This window comes from Hypanus sabinus, chromosome 16 (genome assembly GCF_030144855.1).
Source record: "Hypanus sabinus isolate sHypSab1 chromosome 16, sHypSab1.hap1, whole genome shotgun sequence".
NCBI lineage: Eukaryota > Metazoa > Chordata > Chondrichthyes > Myliobatiformes > Dasyatidae > Hypanus > Hypanus sabinus.
The window spans coordinates 83,748,951-83,776,211 of NC_082721.1; the positions used below are offsets into that span (position 1 = coordinate 83,748,951).

The window sequence follows — 27,261 nt, forward strand, 5'->3', positions numbered from 1 at the left end:
GCACTTGGGGACCCAAATTCCATGGTCCAAGCCATCCAACACTGAGGTCTGCAACCATTTCTCCACCTTCAGCCAAAATTAGCCAGCAAAGATCCATAGTTCACATCTCCAATCTTCCCAATCAATAATATAATAATAATCAATACAATAATGCATGTAACTCCATGGCCTTTGGAGAAAATAACTCTCAAAATGAAAATGGGATTAACTGACATGTCAGCTACATTGAAAACAAAGTGAAGACTTCCTTACAGCATTTCTGTGCCGCGGCAATGCACACATCCTCTGCAGACAATTCTCCATCAGTGAACACAAGGTCTTTCATGCCTTCATTCGACCAGTACAGGTGCACTTTCAGTCCTGGCCCTGCTGAGGAGTGACATCCATCAAGCTCAGATTCCTTGTGAGTCATGGTGCAGGGGCACAACGCCATGTTCTCTGTTTGACATCAACAGTCTGTGGTAGAGAGAGAGAAAAATAAACATACACTTATCATGGTTAGAAGTAAAAATATTGCCAGGTTCAAGTACTTGCTTTGGTCCAGTGAGTAATTATATTGCTTTGGTTCTGACTTACTCAGGAACTTCAGCAGACAGTGCATATTGACATTTCATCGTAATAACCCTTGCATCGACAACAGCAGGAGTGGTAGTGCCAAACAAGCCATTGAATGGCTTGAAGGCTAAGGGGTTGCAAGGCTTTTTGAATACGATCCAAATCAATTAACTTTGTTATCTCATGTATTAACGTGAAAAGAGATCAAGAGCCATCTTGATAAAACTGGGCTGCACTTATTCAACAGGTAGTCACTGGAACAAATAAAACTGCTGTTGTTGATCATGTAGACAAGGGTCCATGTGATTATATAGTCTATGCCCTTCACATACTAGATATTCTTCAAAGAATTGGTCATTTTATTTCAATCTTAATCATTAGCAATAAAACACTTCATTTATTTCATACATGTATGATTTTTTCTTTATAATTGTTGCCACAGACACAGATTTGGATGTATACATGTGAATGTACTCCTGTTGAACAGTGGTTTAGCTATTCTGGAATGATGCATTTCCAGATATGAAACCATCACAAGCTCATGATGTGAAATGAAAGCTTCTGCAGAGTGAAGCTAACACAAAACTACCAAGTCTCCAGAGACAAAAGCCCCATAATCAAATTTGCCAATCCAGCACGAATGCAATGCTGCAGTCAAAGATATTATAGGATGTTAAACCAAGTGTACATTTTCCCTTTCAGAATAAAGCAAACATTCAAAAGATACAATTGAATTAGGTATGTTTTCAAATATGCTTGGATACAACACTTGCTTCTCAAAGACCACTCATGGCCATAACATTCAACTGTTTATGGGTGTTTCCAGCATATAAATTAAGATACTGCGATTACAATTTGGAATTATTATCAGTGCAAAGTATGATGTGATGTGCTAAAAATTTGTAATTTTATATCAACACATATTTACTTTCTCCAATGTGGGGGGGGGGGTAATGTTTATTTAATGGAAATGGAGTTCGAGGTTTCTGAACCACAGCTAGTGGCCATCACAAGAGCACCACAGATAATTTACACAATGTGTATTATCTAACTTATATCATGCAAGTCCATATCACACCACAGCAATAATCACACAGCATGCCCCAGATGAGCCCCTTATTATCCAAGTCTTACTTTTCTTGTTGGAGGTGCCAGCAATGATTTAACTTTGCAAAGCTGTGTTTGTACACATGAATAGACGAGGTGTTTTTTTACATTATCCACCCACCCGAAGAAGCACAAACTGTTCATCATTTGCTAATATTTTTTAGGGCCTCTGTGCCAAGTTATTGCCAACAGCTGGTACTGCACAGTTGGCATACAGCTGAGGGGAGTGCATAAATCCCCAGGGCAGCACGGTAGCATAGCGATTAGTACAACACTTTATAGTGCGGGCAACACAGGCTGAATTCTCACTGCTGCCTGCAAGTTTTGGTAGCCTAATCAGTCATTGTAAACTGTCCTGTGATTAGGGCTTAGGCCAAGTTTAAATCGGGGGTTTGCCGGGCGGTGTGGCTCAAAGGGCGAGAAGGGCCTGTTCTTCGCTGTATCTGAATAAACTACAATAAATAAATAATCTCAAAGACCCATCACTCCCGATTACACAATCTTGAGACAATGCCCCTTCCTGTCCCAGTTTGGTCCCCACTCCTTGGAAATCCCTCTTCATAATCTGCTCCTCAAAGACAATCACATCTTGAAATACTAGAAGAAAAATTGCCTGGTATTATTTTTACTGACCTATGTGCATAACACCCTGGATGCTTTCAAAACATAACAGTTCTATATAACACATTTTGTTATTGTTGGGATCTACTTTTTTTTTGTTATATACAGTAGAGAGTGACATTTTGTAAACAATTGACAAGGTCAAATAGGAAGGATGAATCAATATATAACAGCAGAAATGGGGGAACAAGAACAATTCTTAATCCAGCATCTGTAATAAGAGTCCAAGCAGCTATCAGCTACAATCTGATAATGGGCAACTTACAGTGGCTGACCAACAAGTTGGCCTAAGACAGGTGTAACACAAGATGCTGAGGCAGGGAGTTCTAGAACTTGGGCTTCACCACACAATCACATGTAACAGAATTATTAAATCTAAGTACCAGTTGTCAAAGTTTGAGGTATACAATTATCAGAGGGATGAAGATCTGAGTAAGAATATAGAATGAGACAGAGGCAAATAAAAGTAAGGAGCAGACTTTTCATTTCAAAAGAAGTTCGGTAGTGTTGCAAAGATAATTTAAAAATCATATTTTATTCAAGTGTAAACAATAGTTATTACAGCACAGAGTAGGTCACTTAGTGTCTAAAGTTTACAACAGCAGCCTGCAGGGTAATCCATCCACTCTTGTTGCTCTGCTGTTCACCAGGGGTTGAATTCAATTTCCCCCATCTCTAGCAAACACCCTAGCTGAAAGGTGTGACTGACTAACCATCTTTAATACCTTTAGAAACATTGAGCTCCATGGATCATGTGCCGCACGATAATTTTGGAGGGCAGAAATCTAGAACTGGCAGTCACAAACACACAATATTTAGGATTCATATGCACCCAGCCATTCCACTCCTTCACAAACTTCAATTCAGTACATTCCCCATCAAGGTTCCAAAACCCATGTCCCCCACCCCCACCCATATGCCCAAAATGTTAATCATTCTCACTGTCTCAATCTGAGTTTACTCTGTTCTTTCACAATATCACCTCAACCTTCTACCTCAATACTATGCACTACTTACTTAATTTAACTATTTAATAATATATATTCACACCGTAATTCAGTTTTTTCTCTATCTTGTACTGCATTTACTGCTGCTGCACAGTAAACAAATTTCATGACAAATGCTGGTGACATTACACCCAATTCTCATTCAGGTTCAAACCCTGCTTGAATTCTTTTACCAAACCCCAAATGGTGGTAAGGCAGCTCACTCCAACCTCAGCACAAACCAATCTAGTGTTATGTCCGCAGCCCCCTCCTTTGTGAGAATCGCAAGAGCCCTAGTTGAGGGTGGGTCAGTAGACCCAGGAAGTGGGAGAGAGAGAGAGACGAGCCGAATTCCGCATTCCACCGGGATGCAAAACAAGGCAACATTGACTATTGTCTCATGCAGACCACGTGTAAAGCCCTCGGGCAAAGTGGGCTGGTTGAGAGAGAGATTGCATCATCCCAACCTGATTGACACCTGCGACCCCATGAGGAAGTATGAAGGAGGGTCTGGGGGGGACAACCCCTTCAGATGCACCAAGAAGATACGATCGCGATCCCGTCGTAGCGGGAAGCCATTTTGAAGGAAGCCACGTGCGTTAGATTCTGGGCCTGGAATCTGTGGCTGAAATCACGGAAAACCGCCTTTTAACTAACGTCGGGGGGAGCCCGCTCCCCTGATTCGATGGATTTGCTTCATAAAGACCCAGGCAAGTTTTCCTTTTCTCACCAATCTCTCTCTCTCTCTCTCTCTCTCTCTCTCTCTCTCTCTCTCTCTCTCTCTCTCTCTCTCGCCAACACGTGAAACCCAGCGATTCCCAAAAGGCTGAAGCCTGCAGACTTCTGAGTGACTTTTATATTTCCAACGGACAATATATTATCCCCTAGACTAAAGTAGAGCTGATTTCTTAATGATGATTATTACTATACGCGCGCTTTAGATTGAGTATTGACGACGTATAGTATCTGAAAGTTTGTATTAACCTTACTTTTGCGCCCCTTTATAAATAAAAACATTTTGAAAATAGTGCCATCAGACTTCAACGGACCTCTCTATCTTTGCTGGTAAGTGATCCAGTTACGGGATACGTAACACTAGCAACTCCCATCTTGTCCAGCTCAATTCCCGCTAATCACCTGCTTACTCACTAAGGAAACCTTTTCAAGTCAATTGAATTTCCATTCAGGAAAGAGGCAAACTCATTTCACAATTCAATACCAAATATCAATTGCAAGTCAGTGCATCGTATTTGTTAGTTAGAACTAGATGTGAACATTGAAGATCTCCGGATCAGCAGAGGCTGAGGGGAAATCTGATAGAGGTTTATAAGATTTTCAGCGGCATAGATAGAGTAGACAAGGAGGATCTGTTCCCCATGGCCAAAATGTCCAATACCAGAGGGCATGCACTGAAGGTGAAAAGGGGAAGGTTCAAGGGGAGTCTGAGGGGTAGGTTTTTTTACTCAGGAAGTGGTGGATGTCTGGAATGCACTGTCTGGTATGGTGGTAGAAGCAAATGCATTATAGGCTTTTAAGAGATGTTTAGATAGGCATGTGGATATAAGGAAGATGGAGGGATTATGCATATTGTATAGGTAGGATAATTTTGACTTGCGTAGCGGGTTCCCAACACTGGGAGTGGAAGGGTCTGTTCCCTCTGTTCCATATTCTATGTTCTATCGTGCTTCAACAGCTTTGTTTTAAGCCTCACACTTAAGATTCACTGCAAGCAAAGGTCACATTCTCAGCAGTGGCCTCACAGAAGTAAAACTTATGGTGGTGGACCTCAAAAAAGGATTTTGGGTATTAAATGCAAAACCAGAGAAACAGCAGCTGTTGCTGTCAACAAAGATCAATTTCTTCATATGTTATCTAAGATCACAACAAGCTTTTCCCAGGGCAGAGATACAAGAGAGCATAATTTTAGGGTGGCTGGAGGAAATAATGGGGGGGGGGGGGGGGGGGAGAGAGATATCAGAGGTAACCTCTTTACACAGTTATAGGTGCATGGAATCCATATGCCTAAGAATTTCTTAAATATCCCTAATGTATCTGTGGCGGTAGAGGCAGATACGTTGGAGGTGTTTAAGAAACTCATAGACAGATACATGAATAATAGAAAGATAGAAGGCCATGCAGGAGCAAAGAGTTGGATTACCTTTGAGTAAGTTAAAAGGTCAGCACAACACTGTGGGACACAGGGCCTTACTGTGCCAAAATGTTCTATGTTTTAAGTGCAAAACATTTTACTAAATTAAACCAGAGTAGGACTTGCACAGTAAATGGCAAGACACTGGAGAGTGATGTAAAACAAGGAAACCTAGGGGAAACAGATAATAGCTCTGACGCAGGGGTAGACTATGGTGAAGAAAGCATTTCGCACATTTGCCTTCATCTATCAGCGCACTGAATACAGGACTTGAAATGTCATGTTGCAATTGTACAAGCTGTTATCCACCAACAGTTTGGATGGAATTAAGATGGAAGAAAATGCAGAAAAGATTCACAAGGACATTACCATGACTTCAGTTATGAAGAGAGAATGGGACATTTTCCCCCGGGGCACACAAGGCTGAGGGGTGACATGAGGTATATAAAACCATAGGGGTGTAAATGGTCACAGTTCCCACCCACCCCTGCCTCCCGCCAGTGGAAGGGAGTCTGAACCTAGAGGGTATACTTTGGAGACCAGGGGAAAAGGGAAAGATTTAAAAGGGGCCTCAGGAGCTAGTCAAGTCAATTGTCATTTAACCATATACATGTATATAACGAATATAACCATATTATGTATATAGAAACAAAACATTTCTATAAACCTGGGTGTAAAGCACAGTACACATAACACCCGATAACTTAAGGATAAAATTTACAAATAAATCACACAAACAACAAAATGTAGTGCATCAATACTAAATATTGTAAGGTATGGGGACAAATTAACCAGTGACACTTTGAATACGATGCAGTAGGGAGTTCAGAACGCTAACGGCCTGAGGGAAGAAACTGTTTCTCATCTTGACCATTCTTTCTTTTGTGCATCGTAGTCTCCAGCCTGATGGTAGAAAGTCAAAGAGGGTGCTAGATGGATGGGTGAGATCCTTAATAATTCTAAGGGCCCTGCATATGCAGTGCTCCTGAAAAATGTCCCCGACGGATGGTAGATAAACCCCCATAATCATTTCAGTGCAAATCCTTTGTAGGGACCTTTGGTCCAGTGCTCAACTGCTCCCATTCCAGTTGGAGATGCAACTTGTCAGGAGACTCTTAATGGTGCTCCTGTAAAATACAGTTAAGATGGGAGAGGGGAGTCTTGCTTGCCTCAGTCTTCAGATGAAGTGGAGGTACTGCTGTGACTTCTTGTTCACAGCAGTACCTTTTGTTCGGAGGTGATATTAAGGGACCAGGTAAAGTCATTCGTGAACTCCCAGGAACTCCCAGGAACTTGGTGCACTTAACTCTCTCTACAGAGAAGACATGTAATTGCAGAGAGGAATGGTTTGTCTGCACCTCCTGAAGTCAACAATGACTTCCTTTGAGGAACTGCTTCAACACAGAGGGTGGTACGTATATGGAACATGTCAGATGCAGCTATAGAGATCATAAAACCATAAGACATAGGAGTAGAATTAGGCCATTCAGCTCATCAAGTGCACTCTGCCATTTCATTACAGCTGATATATCATCCTTCTCAACCCCATTCTCCTGCCTTCTTCCCGTAACATTTGACACCTGTGGCAATAAATTCCACAGATTCACCACCCTCTGGCTCTTCGCTATCTCTGCCCTAAATGGATGTCCCTCTGTTCTGAGGCTGGGTCCTCTGGTCCTAGACTTCCCCAGAGGAAGGTACAATGTTTAAGAGATTTGCAAGTATACCTGTATAGAAAGGGTTCAGAAAATGACTCGGAGATTCTATATGGAGTATACATGTGAGCTGCTATCTCCTGGAAATCAAAAACAGAATTAGGTTTATTATCTCTGCTATATATTGTGAAATTTGTTGTTTTGTGGCCACAGTACAGTGCAAGATATAAAAATCACTACAAGTTAAAAAGTAAACAGAGAAAGAGGGGTGTGGGAAAGTAATGCTCACAGACAATTCAGAAACCTGATGGTGGAGGGGAAGAAGCTGCTCCTAAAATGCTGAGTGTAGGTCTTTTGGATCTTGTACCTCGTTCCTGATGATAGTAATGAGAAGAGGACGTGTTCCAGATGGTGAGGGTCCTTAGCGATGGACACTGCCTTCTCGAGACTCTACCTTTTGAAGATGTGCTCGATGTTGGAGAGCCTTCTGTCAGTCATGGACCTGGCTGAGTCTACAACCCTTTGCCGCTTCTTTCGATCTTGAGCATTACAGCCCTCTAGAAATAGACCCAATGCTCAGGACTTTTGACCTCCTTCTGTTAGCATCTTCTTTATACAAGGGTTACCGTTCTCCAGGAGCCTCCCGTAATGGGGACACCCTCCTCCATGAGTCCTTACCAATCCTGCAGATCCCATGTGTACTTGTTCTTTGTAATACAATACTAATCATCTCTCAAAGTATAAAATCTATGCATGTCATCATTATACACTTATTTTCACAATTTTTTATGTTCTTTCTTTTAACAGCAATTCCATTATTTGTTCCCCCCTCCCATCTAACTTAAGCTGTCTGATCAGTTATAAGGAGACTGACACAGGTATATACACAAGTCCTCTGGCAAGGGTACCTCTTATTTAAAAATTATTAAATGTCCACAGCCTTCATTCCTTTCTAAGGTTATTATGGTGTGCATAAATGTAGTTTATCTAGAAGAGTACAGAGTTTCCCTCAGAGCAATTTCTCTCACACCCATTTCATTTTGCAATGTTCACTTGTGCCATCTCCTTGGTAAATATTGAAGCAAAATACGCAACTCATTTCATGCTTATCTGTCTTTCACCTGGCAGAGAATCTTACCTGGTCCCTCAATACCAGCTCCATAGCAAAGAAAGCCCAACAGCATCTCTACTTTCGGTGAAGGCTGAGGAAAGTCCATCTCCCACCCCCCATCCTCATCACATTCTATAGGGGTTGTATTGAGAGCGTCCTGAGCAACTGTATAACTGCCTGGTTTGGAAATTGCACCATCTCGGATCGCAAGACCCTGCAGCGGATAATGAGGTCAGCTGAGAAGATCATCGGGGTCTCTCTTACTGCCACCATGGACATTTACACTACACGCTGCATCCGCAAAGGAAACAGCATTATGAAGGACCCCATGCACCCCTCATACAATCTCTTCTCCCTCCTGCTGTCTGGGAAAAGGCTCCGAAGCATTCAGGCTCTCATGACCAGACTATGTAACAGTTTCTCCCCCAAAGCTATCAGACTCCTCAATACCCGAAGCCTGGACTGACACCTTGCCCTACTGTCCTGTTTATTATTTATTGTAATGCCGGTACTGTTTTGTGCACTTTATGCAGTCCAGTGTAGGTCTGTAGTCTAGTATAACTTTCTCTGTGTATTTTTTTATTACGTAGTTCAGTCTAATTTTTTGTACTGTGTCATGTAAACCATGGTCCTGAAAAACGTTGTCTCATTTTTACTATGCACTGTACCAGCCGTTATGGTCAAAATGACAATAAAAGTTGACTTGACTTGATAAATACTCATGAACACAGCCAAACAAGATAGCAAAACTCTGGGGCAAATTTCCAAAAAAAAAGCACTAACAGTCACACACAGTATAAAAGTACACATAGCTCATAACTGATACTCAATAAAAGAAACTAAATTCAAGTCATCCAATATCGCCAAAATCTGCAGATGGCCACAATACAGCTGGTGAGCAGACACTGGGGAGGAAAAGCACTAACTCCAGCCTGGACGCCTCACCACACCGCTCCCAGTGGACAGCGCTGGCTTTGATGCCCCTCTCCTGGTGGCTGTAAACAGGCAACACCACATCTGGTGAGCCTTCACTCTAATCACTGCTACATCCTCAGGCAGCTGCACTCCCTATTGTTACATGTCATATTGTCCTCAATATTTCTTACTAGCCCAATTTCAATCCCAACATTTTTATTGAGTATTGTACTATTCTGTTATATTTCTTGTTAATTTAACTGCTCTTCCATTATCCTGTCCCACTGCACTTTATGTATTAATTTATACCACTTTTTCCACGCTTAATTCTTTATTCATCCATGAATATTTTCTTTTCAGTGAAATATTTTCTTGCACTCTGTTGAACTCTTCGTTTTAGATGTTATCCTAAAAGTGTTAAATGCCAATATCCTTGCCAATTTATTTTCTTAAATTCAGATAAAAATCTTAGCTTTCCTGTAATCCTGCATTTTTTTCTATTGTCATCATAAAGCATAGCCTTAGAGAAGATTATTACATACACATTTATCTTCTGCCTCAGTTCACTCTTCATTGTCCAGTCACAATAGTCAGCGTTCCCCAATGCAGCTGTTCTTTTATGGGGTTGAAAATAAGTCCAGAGAAATTCCTTTACTCTAGTCCAGTTGTTAAACAGCACACATCAGGGTAATATAGACAAAAAAGAATTTGGGAAATATGAAAAAAAGTGTCAATTCCAAATGTACTTCCCTCAACCTTGACCCCCATATATCTGAATTTACACAAACTACCTTTTCACTACTCACTGATCATTTGGTAGTATGGGAGAAATCAATAATCTGCTCAAGTTGTTACAAAGTTTGCAATCCTTAGCTCCTACCTAATTACAACTCTCTTTAAGATATTTGGTCACGTTTTTCTCTTCAGAACAGGTAGCCTAATGCCCTCATTGAGATCTTCACACAGCTACTTTCCACAGGTTTGCAGCTGCTAGAAAATTTCTAGTTCTTGCTCTTTGAGAGGTCACAGAAATGCTGGGCTGTTCCTTCTTTATTCTTTTAAGACACTGAAATACAGCACACCAACAATCTCATACTTCCACAGCATGACTCCTGTGGTAGTGATCAGGCCACAAGATAACACTTGCAATGTTAGTACTTGTAACATCTCCACCTTGCTGACACATCAGAGATGTGTACTTAATCCGCTGCTCTACTCTTTCTACATCCACGACTGTATGGTTAGGCACAAATCAACTGCCGTCTATAAATTTGCTGATGATACAACCATTGTTGGCAGAATCTCAGATGGTGACAAGGGGGCGTACAGAAGTGGGATATACCAGCTAGTTGAATGGTGTCCTAGCAACCACCTTGCACTTAACATCAGGAAAACCAATGAGCTGACTAGATTTCAGAAAGGGTAAGACAAAGGAACACACAAGAATTTTCATGTACTTTGATTTTAAGAAGGCCTTTGACAAGGTACCACACATGAGACTGCTCATCAAGCTACGAGCCCATGGTATTACAGGAAGGATTCTATCTTGGATAAATCAGTGACAGGAGGAAAAGAGTGGAAATAAAGGGAGCCTTTTCTGATTGTGTGCCAGTGACTAACAGTGTTCCACAGGGGTCTGTGTTGGGACTAATTCTTTTTACGTTGTATATCAACAATTTGGATGAAGGAATTAATGGCTTTGTTGCAAACTTTGCAGATGATATGATGGTAGGTGGAAGGGCAGGTAGTTTTGAGGAAGTAGAGCTGCTACAAAAGGACTTAAAAAGTTTAGGAGAATGGGTAAAGTGACAGAAAGAATACAGTGTCAGGAAGTGCATGGTCATGCACTTTGGTTGAAGAAGTGAAAGGGTCGACTATTTTCCCAAATGGAGAGAAAATACAAAATCTGCCCAATGGGATTTGGGAGTCCTTGTACAGGATTTCCTAAAGGTTGAGTCTGTGGTGAAGATGGCAAATGCAATGTTAGCACTCATTTCAAGAGGACTAGAATATAAAAGTAAGGATGTAATGTTGAGACTTTATAAAGCACTGGTGAGACCTCATCTGGAGTATTGTGAGCAGCTTTGGGCCCCTTTATCTTAGGAAGAATGTGCAGAAACTAGAGAGGGTTCAAAGGAAGTTCACGAAAATCATTCCAGGATTAAATGGCTTGTCACATGAAGAGTGTTTGATGGTTCTGGGGCTGTACTCACTGGAATTCAGAAGAATGAGGGGTGACCTCATTGAAACCTACTGATAGAGTGTATGTGGAGACGATGTTTCCTATGGTGGGAGTGTCTAAGACCAGAAGATACAGCCTCAAAATAGAGGGCTGTCCTTTTAGAACCGAGATGAGGAGGAACTTTTTTAGCCATATAGCAGAGAATCTGTGGAATTCGTCAGCACAGGCAGCTATGGAGGTCAAGTCTTTATGTATATTTAAGGCAGAGGCTGATTGGTCAGGGCTTGAAGGGATATGGGGGGTGGGGGAAGGGAGGAGATTGGGGCTGAGAGGAAAAATGGATCACCATGATGAAATGGTAGAGCAGACTCAATGGGCCAAAATGGCCTATTTCTGCTCTTATATCTTATGCTTGTATGGTCTTATAATGCATCCTAACTGGCTGCATCACTGCCTGGTATGGGAACTGTACTTCCCTCAATTGCAGGACTCTGCAGAGAGTGGTGCAGACAGCCCAGCACATCTGTAGATGTGAACTTCCCACTATTCAGGACATTTACAAAGACAGGTGTGTAAAAAGTGCCCAAAGATTCATTGGGGACCCAAGTCACCCCAATCACAAACTGTTTCAGCTGCTACCATCCAGGAAATGGTACCACAGCATAAAAGCCAGGCCTGAACAGGCTCCAGGGCAGGTTCTTCCACCAGGTCATCAGACTGATAAATTCATGCTGATACAGTTGTATTTCTATGCTATATTGACTGTCCTGTTGTACATACTATTTATTATATATTACTATAATCACTATAAATTGCACATTGTACACAACAAAGTTTTTTACTCCTTATGTATGTGAAGGATATAAGTCATAAAGTCAATTCAATTCAATTTATAGATGGATTGGAAGTGGAGAGAGTGCCTTAAAAAAGGTGGTCTCCATCACTGAGGGCCCCCACCACCCAGGACATGCCTCTTAGACCATAGGACATAAGAGCAGAATTAAGCCATTCAGCCCATTGAGTCTGCTCCAATATCCCATCATGACTGATCCTGGATCCTACTCAACCCCATACACCTCCCTTCTCACCATATCCTTTGATGTCCTGACTGATCAGGAAACGATCAACTTCCACCTTAAATATACAGGCAGTCCCTGGGTTATGAACGAATTCCGTTCCTGAGTCCGTCTTTAAGTCGGATTTGTACGTAAGTCGGAACAAGTACATCTGGTATTATGTAGCGTCAGTTAGTCAATCGTTTGTCTTAGTATATAGCATACATTTTACCTTTCTATGCATAATAAAACACTTAAGAAACGTATGTATTCCAATAATTAAACCACTACATTGCTTAGTAATAATTGTAGCTTTCATTGGGGTAGGGCTCCATTATTCTCACTTTATCCTTTAAAATTGTTCCGATCATTGACCGACTGAAGCCTAATGCTTTTCCAATGACCGATGGCATTTCACCTCTTTCCAAACACTTTATTATTTCCATTTTATTTTCAATCGTGATCGCTTCCCGTCAACGGAACAGACAACTGCGAGTGGCAGGTCCCGACCTCCGCCAGCTCCCGAGGTCTGCTGGGTCCTAAGGACCACCGCACTGAATTCCCTGGGTTCTAAAGTCCACCGCACTGAGACAGGTTAAATGGGACAAGTGGGGGCCGTGCTGAATTTGGGTATTTGATCCTCCTCAAAATTCTGTGTGGGAATTTAAACTGGAGTTGGCAGTCTTTTTTTTAAAAACGAGGTCGTTGCGAGTTCGATATCAACCCGGCGCACTCGGAAGCCATCTATCACTGGATGGAACTCAGGAACCTCCGTTCTCAAGCCCGGCGCTGATCTCACTGCGCCACCAGCTAACCAGAAAAGGGGGGCAGGTCAGGGTGAATCTTGCTAAGAAAAAATTAAGCCAAATACAAAGTTACACTTTCAACACAGTGTCAACAGCAACAACTTAAAATGGCGGACAGCGTCCCGATCTGACTTAAAATGGTGGATGGCATTCTCCTTCCTCGGTTAGTAAGTACGAGTTGTTCGTAAGTCAGACATTCGTAACTCGGGGACTACCTGTACACATAGACTTGGCCTCCTCCGCAGTCTGTGGCAGAACATTACACAGATTTACTACAAGAAAATCCCTCCTTACCTCTGTTCTAAAGAGTCGCCCCTCAATTTTGAGGCTGTGCCCTCCAGTTCTGGATACCCCCACCATAGGAAACATCCTCTCCACATCCACCTTATCTTGTCCTTTTATTATTCAGTAGATTTCAACAAGATCCCCACACATTCTTCTAAATCCAGTGAGTACAAGCCCAAAGCTGCCAAACACACTTCACAGGTTAACCCCTTCATTCCCAGAGTCATTCTCGTGAACTTCTCTGGACTCTCTGCAATGACAGCACATCTTTTCTGAGATATGGGGCACAAAACTGTTGATAATGCTCCAAGTGCAACCTGACTAATGTCTTATGTAATGCACTGTAAGGATCCACTGCTAATGTAATGGCTTCTCTGTAATGTTCACTGCTGAGGTAATGGTTTCTCTGTAGCAACAATGTTATGGCTGGAGGTATCAGGACTGTGGCATGCATATTAGCCAATCAGAGATTGTTGCTCTACCTTGTGAACCTGGAAGGATGTTTTCTCGCGGTCTTTTCTCAAGTCAAGTCACTTCTTATTGTCATTTCAACCATAACTGCTGGTACAGTACACAGTAAAAATGAGACAACATTTTTCAGGACCATGGTGTGACATGAAGCAATACAAAAACTACACAAGCTACATAAAACAACACAAAAATGACACTAGACGACAGACCTACACAGGACTGCATAAAGTGCACAAAACGGTGCAGGCAGTACAATAAAGACAATAGGCACAGTAGAGGGCAGTAGGTTGGTGTCAGTCTAGGCTCTGGGTATTGATGAGTCTGATGGTTTAGGGCAGGGGTCAGCAACCTTTACCACTGAAAGAGCCACTTGGACCCGTTTCCCACAGAAAAGAAAACACTGGGAGCCGCAAAACCCGTTTGACATTTAAAATGAAATAACACTGCATACAACGTTTTGTTTTGCCTTTATGCTATGTATAAACAAACTATAATGTGTTGCATTTATGAAATTGATGAACTCCTGCAGAGAAAACGAAATTACATTTCTGCATGCAACAAAAACATGTTGACCTCCGAAAAAAAGACGTTGGGTTGAAGGTTACTTTTAAGTAAAATACTCAACGTCTATTTGAGTCCTTCTTGTATTTATGAAAAACGCCAAACTTAAATTTGCCGCCAGCAGCAAACCAAAAATAACGTCAGCCAGCTGTCAACCTGAAAAATAAAAGGACTATTTCACTGAACAATGAAAGCATATGAATATACGTAAAATAATAGGCAATTAAAATATTTATCATCCTTGTTCAGGTTGACTCACACCTGACAATGCAGTCGTATTCAGTAGGGATGGATCGATGCTTAGGGGAGTGACCAGGAAGGATAATGTGTTTTTTTCCTCTCTGAACTCACAGAAGCGTTTCCCAAACGATGTTTGCATTGCGATGATTGCCCAATGTAAATACTCCGAATTTATCATGTCGTGACCTTTTTTGAACTCTCTCAAATTGGGGAAGTGAGACAATGTGCCTTTCTGTAAATCTCTGGCAAGCAACGTCAACTTGCGCTCGAATGCCAAAACATCCTCCAACATGTGCAGGGCTGTACGTCCTTACCCCGTTGAAGAGCTGTGTTCAGCGTGTTCAGGTGCGCTGTTATGTCTACCATGAAGTGTAGCTTTTCCAGCCACTCTGGCTGTTCCAGCTCAGGAAAGGTGAGCCCTTTGCTGCCCAGGAAAGTTTTCACTTCTTCCAGACACGCGACAAAGCGTTTCAGCACCTCCCCTCTGGACAGCCAGCGATAAAAACACGTTGTAGCGGTTGCTACACGCAGTCAGTAAACTGCAGTCAAAGATAGCTTTATTCGAACTAAACAGCCTTGCTTTTAAGCCTCCCTCAACCCGCCCCCCATGGGCGCGGATGCTGCAAAAGACACGTACTCACAAACCCCCGTAGGCTATCTCCCTTAGCCTGAACGCTGGCTAATTGTGAGCCGGTTCGGATGTGTCAGGAAATGGGTCGCCACAAAGTCTTATTTAGATTGTACAAGATCACCATAATCTTCAAATTTAGATTTACATTTCAAAAACTAACAAACTAACATAAAATACATTTTAATTAAATACTGACCATGTAGCGGTGTGCTACACGCAGCGCTAAAATTACGACACGGAGTCGGTAACTGCAGTCGAAGGAAAAAACTTTATTCGAAATCTTCAGCCTCACTTTTAAGCCTCCCTCAACCTGCCCCCCATGGCGCAGAGGCTCCAAAGCTCTGTGCTTGCAAACCCCCGTAGGCTATCTAATTGTGAGTCGGTTCGGATGTGCCAGGAAAAGGGTCGCCACAACCAATTATTTCCCAAAGCAACAGGGAGCCGCAGCACAGACGTAAAAGAGCCACATGCGGCTCCGGAGCCGCGGGTTGCCGACCCCCGGTTTAGGGGAAGAAACTGCTACAGTCTGGTCATGAGAGCCTGAATGCTTCGGTGCCTTTTGCCAGATGGCAGCAGGGAGAAGAGTTTGTATAAGGGGTGTGTGGGGTCCTTCTTAATGCTGTTTGCTTTGCCGATGCAGCATGTGGTATAAATGTCTGTAATGGCGGGAGACCCCAATGGTCTTCCCAGCTGACCTCACTATCCGCTGCAGGGTCCTGCGATCTGAGAAGGTGCAATTTCTGAACCAGGCAGTGATGCAGCTGCTCAGGATGCTCTCGGTACATCCCCTGTAGAATGTGATGAGGATGAGGGGTGGGAGATGGACTTTTCTCAGCCTTCGCAGAAAGTAGAGACACTACTGGGCTTTCTTGGCCATGGAGCTGGTGTTGAGGGACCAGGTGATATTCTCTGCCAGGTGAACACCAAGAAAGTTGGTGTTCTTAACGATCTCTACGGAGGAACCGTCGATGTTCAGCTGACAGTGGTCACTCCGTACACTCCCTAAGTCAACAACCATTTCTTTTGTTTTGTTCACATTCAGAAACAGGTTGCTAGCTCTGCACCAGTCCATTAGCCGCTGCACCTCCTCTCTGCTGTCAAGGAGAGATGAAGAGGGAAATCGTGTGTAGAGAGAGCTGGTAGACCACCAGATGGAGTGGACTGGAATCTGAGGATCCGAAGGTCGGCAATGCTCAGAGGAGACCGATGGTGGAAGAATGATGACCGAATGAGTTCCAACGTGAACTTCTGACTTTTTCTTGAATTGGGCCCTTTTTTTATTTTCATTACTACCCCTATATTCAGATTAAGATTCATAAAGTTCAATTATTTACTTGCATCTGGTGTACTGTCTGATCTTTCATGTTGTGGATTTGTAACTGGGCGGTACATTACACAGCAACCACACAAACATGATTTCTCAGTTTGGTGGGGCCAAAGGCTGTTTCTCCTAGACGAACAGGAGCTGGGTGAGCCTGAGGGTTACCCTTAAAAAGGCTCAGCATTATCTCCTTGCTTTTATGTTTTACTCCCCTTGAAATAAATGCCAACATTGCATTTGCCTTCTTTACCACAGACTCAACTTGTAAATTAACTTTCTCAAGTCCCTCTGCTCCTCTGATGTTCAAATCTTCTCCCCATTTAGATAATAGACTGCACTATTGTTCCTTTACCGAAGTGCACTATCATACCTTTCTCAACTCTCATTGTTTTCTTCTCATTGTTATCACCAGGTACAGAAACTGAAGGCACACCCTCAGCGATTGATACCAGCTTCTTCCCCTCTGCCATCCAATTTCTGAATGGACATTGAACCCATCAACACAACCTCACTACTTTTTAGTGAGACACACACACACAAAACATAATTGCTTTTTTTTTCCCAGTATTACCATGCACTGTTTGGTAATGTTGCCACAAAGTTAACAAATTTCATGACATGTGCTGGTGATATTAAAGCTGATTCTGATTCTAATTCTAATAATGCTGAGTATACTACTATACCACCAATCTGGAGATATGCCCTAATGAGTTTGCAAAAGAAAATGATCAAGATCAGACATGTATTAAGATATGGCTCCATGCCATATCCTGTGACTTGCCAAGTGTCACTATTGCATCACATCAAGTACCACCATCCAAAGATATTTTAGATGTTTTTATAACTGCAAGTGCAGAGGTACTGTGTCTTTGTCAGGATCCACTAACACATGAAAAATACAAAGTAGTTTTAGACATAAGGGTGAAAGGGATAGAAGGAAATGTGAAGAGAGACAGACCAGTTGGCATGGGTGTAAATTCCACCTTGTACCATGCAGGCTTTGAATGTAATTATATTCTTCTGGCTCTAGTTCTTTCAGGTTCCTTTTGTAGCACAGCACAACTTCAACGATTCCAAAGTTCCTTCCATAAACTTCATCTTCTTTAAAACACAAACCTTACCAAGCTTTTAGACATCCTGCCTACCCTTCCCCTCGTTGTTTAGATGTCCATTTTCATCTATATCTCTGCAAAGTACCTTCAAACAGCACTTTTTTTTAAAGGTACATTAATATCTTTCTAACAACATAACTCAGAATTACCACCAGCAAAAATATTGTGATTTGAAACGTAGCTTAGTGGTTACAGATGTTATTTTTCTTGATGTCATTAACTCAGATTACAGATCTGTTTCCTGTGTTTACAGCTACATCGTGCATTTATTAAGTGTGATAAAGAACATCTGAGCAAGTTACTTAGAGGACCAGTGTCCCTGTGACCAGAATATCTTCTATGTCATGTTCACAGAAAATTTGAAAGTACTTTGGTAAATAAGATCAGAAACAAGAGAAAAGTACATATTAGTATGCTTCACTGCAATAGTTTAAAATATTTTGGTTTGTGACAGCCCTGGATTCTGCAATTTTCAAATCTTCAGATTGTTGTAGGTGCAATATGCTTTGGCTGAAAGATGTTCAGAATATTTACAGCAGAGTCCTGCTACTGTCATCATGGTCCTGTTTTCCAATTTTTTCTATTTCTGTACTAAAACACTTTGGGTCAACTGCCAGGTCAGCCTAATCTGATAACTTTGACTTCAATATTATTTCTTTAAAGAACTGTGCAAGCTAACCATCTATAAATGTTCACGACTTCTATTAATACATGGGTGTGCATCTCCTTTTGCAATCCTTTTTAAAACCACCAATGTTAATTATTAAGATAAGGGTGAACTTATCCGAGTGTTAAATGAAAACCGATGATTAGAATTCCATAAGTCTTTTTAAATCCTTAACTTTTAAAGTTTCTTAATTTTATGTGGCAGTAATTGGGTATATTGTGTTACAGAAAATAATCAAAAGATTATTAGAAAAATAACCAGTGGTCCAAATGAAATGCAGCAAATTTTGAGAACGATTGACGTGGTAGATACAAGAGCCAAGCATCTGGTTTAGTTAGAGAACCTAAACAAGATCTAAGGCTATAAGTTAAAATCACAAGAGATTCTGCAGATGCTGGAAATCCAGAACAACACATACAAAGTGCTGGTCAGTAAGCATCTATGGAGAGGAATGAAGAGACATTTCAGGCCCTTCATCAAGACTGTCCAAATCCCAATTCCTCTTGCATCTAGTCTACCTAACCCTATCAGAATTTTGTATAATGAGATATTCACTGGAGTTCAATGGATACAGGCCAGCTTGAGCTAATTCTACCCTATACAATCATCAATCCATCCCAGAGACTAGTCAGTTGAAGCACTGAATATCTCTCTCCACTATAATAAGACCAAAACGTCCACACAATATTCCAGCTGTCATCTAACAAGGGCCAATACTTGTACCAAGACAGCACCTGTCCTACACTCAACCTCTTGTACTGCAGGCCAACGGACCAATTACATTCTAAATTGCTTGCTGTACTATACCATTATACTAGATCACTATACCAGTGACTGACTGACCAGAAAACCCAGGTCTCTCTATATATTGACTTTACCCAATCAATTATATTTAAATGATGCACTGTGTTTCCTATCAAAGAAAATAACTCCACATTTATCAATTTACAGTCTTGTGGCTCATATGGTATCTAGTGTTATTGATTTGTCCACTCATTTGTTCAGATCAACTTGATGCCTCTTTGTGCTCTCTCCACAACTCCAACTGGTTTCATATTGCCAGCATCTACTTCTCTTTCCGGTTTAAAAAAATATCCCTCCACCTCTCCTCTTCCTCTATTCCCCACTCTGGCCTTTTACCTCTCCTCCCCTGCCCATCACTTCCCCCACAAGCCCCTCCCATCCTTCCCTTTCTCCTACTGTCCACTCTCCTATCAGATTCCTTCCTCTGCAGCCCTTGACCTTTCTCACCCATCTGGCTTCACCTACCACCTTCCAGCTATCCTCCTGCCCTTCCTCCCATTATTCTGGCATCTTCTCCCTTCCTTCTCAGCCCTGAAGAAGTGCCTCAGCCCGAAACATCAACTGTTTATTCCTTTCTATGGATGTTACCTGACCTGCTGAGTTCCTCCAGCATTTTGTGGGAGCTAGAGTCAGAAATATCACTTCTGTAAATCACCAATGTACATTAGTCAAGTCACTTTTATTGTAACTTCAACCATAACTGCTGGTACAGTACACAGTAAAATCGAGACGACGTTTTTTCAGGACCATGGTGTTACATGACACAGTATAAAAAATAGACTGAACTACATAAAAAAACACAGAAAAAACTACACGAGACTACAGACCTACACAGGACTGCATAAAGTGCACAAAACAGCGCAGGCATTACAATAAATAATAAACAAGACAAAGGACAGTAAGCTGTCAGTCCAGGCTCTGGGTATTGAGGAGTCTGATAGTTTGAGGGAAGAAACTGTTACATAGTTTGGTCGTGAGAGCCCGAATGCTTTGGTGCCTTTTTCCAGATAGCAGGAGGGAGAAGAATTTGTATGAGGGGTGCGTGGGGTCCTTCATAATGTTGCTTGCTTCGCGGATACAGCGTGTAGTGCAAATGTCCGTAACGGCAGGAAGAGAGACCCAGATGATCTTGTCAACTGACCTCACCATCCGCTGCAGGGTCTTGCGATCCGAGATGGTGCAATTTCTGAACCAGGCAGTGATGCAGCTGCTCAGGATGCTCTCAATACAACACCTGTAGAATGTGATGAGGATGGGGAGTGGAAGATGGACTTTCCCCAGCCTTCACAGAAAGTAAAGAGGCTGCTGGGCTTTCTTTGCTATGGAGCTGGTGTTGAGGGACCAGGTAAGATCCTCCGCCAGGCGAACACCAAGAAATTTGGTGCTCTCAACGATCTCTAACGAGGAGTCATCAATGTTCTGCGGGGAGTGGTCGCTCCGTGCCCTCCTGAAGTCAACAACCATCTCTTTTGTTTTGTTCACACGCAGAGACAGGTTGTTGGCTGCTGCACCTCCTCTCTGTAAGCTGACTTGTCGTTTTTGCTGATGAGACCCACCACGGCTGTGTCATCAGCAAACCTGATGATGTGATTCGAGCTGTGTGTTGCAGCACAGTCAAGGGTCAGCAGAGTGAACAGCAGTGGACTGAGCACACAGCCCTGGGGGGGGGGGGGGGGGGGGGGCATGCTCAGTGTGAATAGGAGTCTCGAACACTGCAATGTCTTACTCCTCACCATCTGCCACCCAATGAAATCCTATTCACTCCTGCTGGTTTCTGAATGTCAGCCAATTATCAACACATTCAAGTCTATTAGCTCCAACCTCACAGGAACTTAAAGGTCTTTCAAAAAAACCAAATGGACCACATCCACTGGTCCTCTTATTCTACCTCCAAAAACACTCCAGTGGTTTTCAGAACATGACTTCCTTTTCACTAACTCACACTAAACTTCTAAACTTGTTGATACTTACCATATCCCTTTATAATAGACTAACAATTTTCCTACCACTGTTGGTAGGTGAAACCACACGCTGCTCACTGGTTTTGTTACTAACACTCTGCAATCTGCAGCAATTGTTCCAGTATTTTGGAAGATGGCAACCAATGCTTCCCATTCTCTATCCCAGATTATCAGGCCCATGGTAAATGATCTACATAAATGCCATTATTTCTCCAGCACTTCTTTTTTAAAGCTAAAAGTATCTCTCCTCCTCCTTGGTTCTATGCACTTTTGGGGTTCTATCTGTACCCCCCTACATCAAGTATTTAAATCACTATTGCACAAACTGGTGTTCAAATAATATTTGACATTTCAGTGTATTACTGGGTCAGGTTTTCTGAAGACATGTTAAACCATGGTTCATCCAGTGAAAAAATAAGATGAGACTTAAAAAGCTCACTGAAATACTGTAAAGACCAGAAAGGGTGTTGTCCTCAATGTTCTCTGAACCAATGTCACAAAGAAGCTACACAGCTAATACTTGTGATTTAAAGCAGTTTGCTGCAAAGAAACAGACTGATATCTCTTTGATAAACATGTAACAAACCTTCAGAAGTACTTCCTCACTTGTGAAATAAATGCAACATCTTAAATCAGAAAATAATTCAAATTTAACACTCAATTGGATTTGTAGAAAATTTAATGGGAAGAAGCATTAAGCTCATCAGGAAGAGATGTGCTGTTGTCAGCAATGCTGTCTGAGTTCGCTTTGTAGCCCACTAAAGGATGCAAGTCCTGCCACGTATGCCAGTTGGTTTGGGATTCGGTTTTGTACTGGTACTATTGCTTAGCTTTTCTAAAAGCTTTATAGAGGTCATATCTCAATTTCTTGTAAAGGTCAGGGTCACCTGATTAGAATGTTGCAGTCTTGCACATCAGTAGGGTGTGGATCTCCCAATTCATCTGGATTCTGGTTTGAGATTATAAGATTATGAGAGCACAGATAGATTGACAGCAGTTTCTTTTACGAAAGGTTGAAATGTGTAACACCAGTGGGAATACATTTAAAGTGAGTGGGTAATGCTCAAACGAGATATGCAGGGTAAGTTGTATTTTTAAGCAAAATCGTGAATGCCTGGAATGTGGTGCTAAGGGGTGGTGGTAGAGGCAAATATGACAGAAGTGTTTAAGAAGCTCTCAGATGGGCACAAGAATGTGCAGAAAATGGAGGGGAGGGATATGGACGCATCAGCATAGAAACATAGAAAATAGGTGCAGGAGTAGGCTATTTGGCCCTTTGAGCCTGCACCACCATTCAGTATGATCAAGGCTGATCATCCAACTCAGAACGCTGTACCTGCTTTCTCTCCATACCCCCCGATCCCTTTAGCCACAAGGGCCATATCTAACTTCCTCTTAAATATAGCCAATAAACCGGCCTTAACTGTTTCCTGTGGCAGAGAATTCCACAGATCCACCACTCTCTGTGTGAAGAAGTTTTTCCTCATCTCAGCCTAAAAGGCTTCCCCTTTATCCTTAAACTGTGACCCCACATTCTGGACTTCCCTAACATCGGAAACAATCTTCCTGCATCTAGCCTGTCCAATCCCTTTAGAATTTTATACGTTTCGATAAGATCCCCCCTCAATCTTCTAAATTCCAGTGAGTATAAGCCTAGTCGATCCAGTTTTTCTTCATATGAAAGTCCTGCCATCCCAGGAATCAATCTGGTGAACCTTCGTTGTACTCCCTCTATGGCAAGAATGTCTTTTCTCAGATTAGGGGACCAAAACTGCACACAATACTCTAGGTGTGGTGTCACCAAGGCCTTGTACAACTGCAGTAGAACTTCCCTGCTCCTGTACTCAAATCCTTTTGCTATGAATGCCAACATACCATTTGCCTTTTTCACCACCTGCTGTACCTGCATGCCCACCTTCAATGACTGGTGTACAATGACACCCAGGTCTCGTTGCACCTCCCCTTTTCCTAATCGGCCACCATTCAGATAATCTGTTTTCCTGTTCTTGCAACCAAAGTGGATAACTTCACATTTATCCACATATTGTTCTATACAACATTGTAGGCTGAAGGGCCTGTTCTACCTGGTACAATGGAAACGAAACAATTAATAAGTATAATTTCCTAATCAAATATTGACATGTGAGATTCTCTCCCACACACCTCTCTATTGATTGTACAAATGCTGAAATGAGTGTTCTGCTGGGTTTCAGTTCAAGTATCAAGTCTAACTATTACAATGCACTTCTCTTATAATGGAAACACCATTTCCATTGTCTGACACACTAGCAAATCCACAAAGTACTGTTTTTGTAATTTGGAATATTTCAGCTCACTTTGTTAACATTACAAGTAAACAGTGCTCAAATCCTACTTCGTTACACTCCTCCAGTGTTGCTTCCTTTAACAGTCCCTCTTCAAAAACAAACCCAATTTCTTTCAAAAGAATGCAATGCTCTCAGGCTTCAGAGCAATCCATATTACTAAAGTATTTCATCTTCTAAAAATGCTTGGAATATACTCGGTGGCCACTTTATTAGGAACACCTGCCTGTTAATGTAACTATCTAAACAGCCAATCATGTGGCAGCGATTGAATGCATAAAAGCACAGGGACAATGTCAAGAGTTTCAGTTGTTGTTCAAACCAAACATCAAAATGGGGAAGAAATATGATCTAAGTGACCTTTGACTGTGGAATGGTTGCTGGTTAAGACAGGTGTAGAGTATCTCAGAAATTGCTGATCTCCTCGGATTTTCATGCACAGCAGTCGCTAGAATTTACAGTGAATGGTGCAAAAACTTTAAAAAAGCATCCACTGAGCGGTAGTTCTGTGAGTGAAAATGCCTTGTCAATGAGATAGGTCAGAGAATGGTCAGACTGGTTCAAGCTGACAGGAAGGCAACAGTAACTCAAATAACCACACATTACAACTGCGGTGTCTGAAAAACATCTCTGAATGCACAACACATCAAACCTTAAAGTGGATGGGCTGCAGCAGCAGAAGACCACACTGGGTTCCACTCCTGTGCCAAATAAAGAGGCCACTAAGTAGATAAAGAGTAATTGTGATAGCCTTCTCTGTTCTTTAAATGCTAGTCAATATCTCTTGGTACTAACTTCCCAACCAAAACACAACCTTTCATTATGTACTCTTTCAAAACCACTAATCTTTCAAAAATCTTTAGACTTCTAATAAACTAGTAACCTTCTCTTTTCCTTATATAATTATCTAATCGTCACTGTGTATCAATTCCAGTATCACTTAGTAATTCTGAATACTTTTCTGACTTCAGAGACATATGAATTCCACAGAGAAAAAGGAAGACAAAGAGATGAGGAAATCACTCCACTTCACTCTGGACAAGCAATGCCCGGTGTGCACGTCGTTAAACAAAGTACGAGCATAAAAATAGTGCAGTAGCAACAAAAGGTAACGGAAAATTCTAATGATAAAATATAATACACACAAGTATAATTGCAAAAGAGGGGGAAATTAGGACATTTATAACAGATACTAATATTGAATCTCTTCATCAAAAATGGGTAGATAGTACCTTTATTTAGCAGACTGATTCTAGGTTTCCCAGTATTCAGTATCATGTTACTCAAACCAAGAACCACTGACAGCAGACTTCTAGTGTTGCTCCATTCCTGAAAACACATCATGTCTTCCAAATAGTCTTATTTCCTGCCCATCTCCACAGAAAGAGATATTAAAAAATCTCTCTCAGACAGTAAAACTCAGCAAGTCTAGGGTACATTTTGGAGAACTAATAAAATTCAAAGTAAATTTATTGTCGAAGTATGTACATGTCACCATACACTACCTTGAGATTCATTTTCTTGCAGTCATTCACAGTAGAAGAGAAAAACAGTAGAATCAATGAAAAACTACAAAGACTGACAAATAGCCAATGTACAAAAGACAAACTATGCAAATAAAAAAATAAATGAATAGATAAATAAATGAATGAAATGAAATAAATAATGCTGAGTTGAATAGCACTTAAAGCTGATACCCACAGGACTTGACGAACTGCACTGCAACATTTTGAAAGATGAGGTAATAAAGACTGAAAACTGATAAATTGTGAATAAACATCTTAGTAGCCTATGTAGCCCCTCTGCAGTAAAAACTTAAGTCATTCAATAGCTATGGGGCAAGTACAGAACTGCTTAGTGAAGAGTTAAGTACATTTCCACATCATACCAAAAGTTGTGAAAAAAATATGCCAGTCTAGTACTCACCAATGCATTGGCAATAGGCTTTACTCAGCAGCAGTAAAAACAGGCGCATAGCAGCAGGAGATACCTAGGTGAACTGGTAGCAGCCAGAGAGCTCATAGGGCATTGCCTTGATTTTGCCCCAAGTTACTGGAGAGCATAGGTTAGTGAAATGTCACATAACTGAATGTTTACTGTACTTAAGTCAAAAAATTAAAAAACAGGAAAATACAGATTATTCAACCTGGCATCAGTGGGAGGGAAATTGCTCAAGTTTATTATTAAGGAAGTGGCAACAGGACATTAAGAAAATAATAAATTGAGAAGAATTATCATAAACTATGGAAATGAAAATAAGTTAGTGCTATCAAAGTTGTAACAAGCAGCTGAAATATCATGTGGAAAATTACTCAGTCATCCATTCTTGCTGAAAAACAAAAGAATTTTACTTAAGTGTAACTGAAATGTGTTGATCCCATTAAATGCAGGTTATACAGTGGCATGCAAAAGTTTGGGCACCCCGGTCAAAATTTCTGCTACTGTGATTAGTTAAGTGAGTAGAAGATGAACTGATCTCCAAAAATCTAAAATTAAAGATGAAACATTCTTTTCAACATCTTAAGCAAGATTTGTGTATTATTTTTGTTTTGTACAATTTTAGAGTGGAAAAAAAAAGGAGCACCATGCAAAAGTTTGGACACCCCAAGAGGGTTGAGGTCTCAGATAGCTTATACCACCAAGGTCTTGGACCTTAGTAAAGTCAAGTCACTTTTATTGTCATTTCGACCGTAACTGCTGGTACAGTACATAGTAAAAATGAGACGTTTTTTCAGGACCATGGTGTTACATGACACAGTACAAAAACTAGACTGAACTATGTAAAAAAACAACACAGAGAAAGCTACACTAGACTACAGACCTACACAGGACTGCGTAAAGTGCACAAAAACAGTGCAGTCATTACAATAAATAATAAACAGGACAATTATTTAATTAGTTTGTTAGGGCTATGGCCTGTTCACAGTCATCGTTAGGAAAGGCCAGGTGATGCAAATTTCAAAGCTTTATAAATACCCTGACTCCTCAAACCTTGTCTCAACAATCAGCAGCCACGGGCTTCTCTAAGCCTGACGAAGGGTCTCGGCCTGAAATGTTGACTGCTTGTTTCCACGGATGCTGTCTGACCTGCTGAGTTCCTCCAGCTTGTTGTATGTGTTGCTTTGACCACAGCATCTGCAGTGTACTTTGTGTTTAGTGAAGACCTGCTGCTGCTTCGATTTCATATGTTGTCCCAAATCTCCTTCCCATCAGCCCCACCACTGGTGTTCACAGCTCCCACTAACTCAGTCCTTCTCTTCGGATTCTCTCACACAACACTTGCAAGTTTCAGAGAAACCTGTAACAAGCACAGAACAAAGGCCGCTCATCCCAACTATTTGAACGTATTCTGCCCACATTCCCAAAACTCCCCTTGCATTTTAACACTCACCTCCACATTTGGGGCAATTTAAAAGATGTCAATTAACTGATCTGCAAGCACTTCTTTAGTATTTGGGAGGAAAATAGAGCACTTTGAGGAAGCTATGCCATCACAAGGAAATCACACTAACTCTAAACAGACAACACCAGAATCAAAACGTATCACTGAAGATATGAACTTTTCTTTAAGACTTACTTAAAATTAAACTTTTGTCACCCTTAGTTTCCCTATTAGTTGAGTCAATGTATGTTCCTATTCAGAGATACTGCATATTTTCAGGCCCTTCCAGCCCAATGAACACACGCCACCCAATTATACTCATATGACCAATTAATTTACTATCTCTTGCATCTTTGTAAG

General features: G+C 41.4%; 1 protein-coding gene across 1 annotated transcript in view; it reads right to left on the reverse strand.

Moving 5' to 3' along the window:
- The window catches only part of tyk2 (tyrosine kinase 2), a 170,228-nt gene that overhangs the window by 82,673 nt on the left and 60,294 nt on the right, over positions 1-27,261 (reverse strand). The window contains exon 2 of the mRNA XM_059992311.1: positions 253-456. Within this exon, the coding sequence (XP_059848294.1) occupies positions 253-433 (181 nt within the window). The 5' untranslated portion in view covers positions 434-456. The remainder of the gene's footprint in view (positions 1-252; positions 457-27,261) is intronic.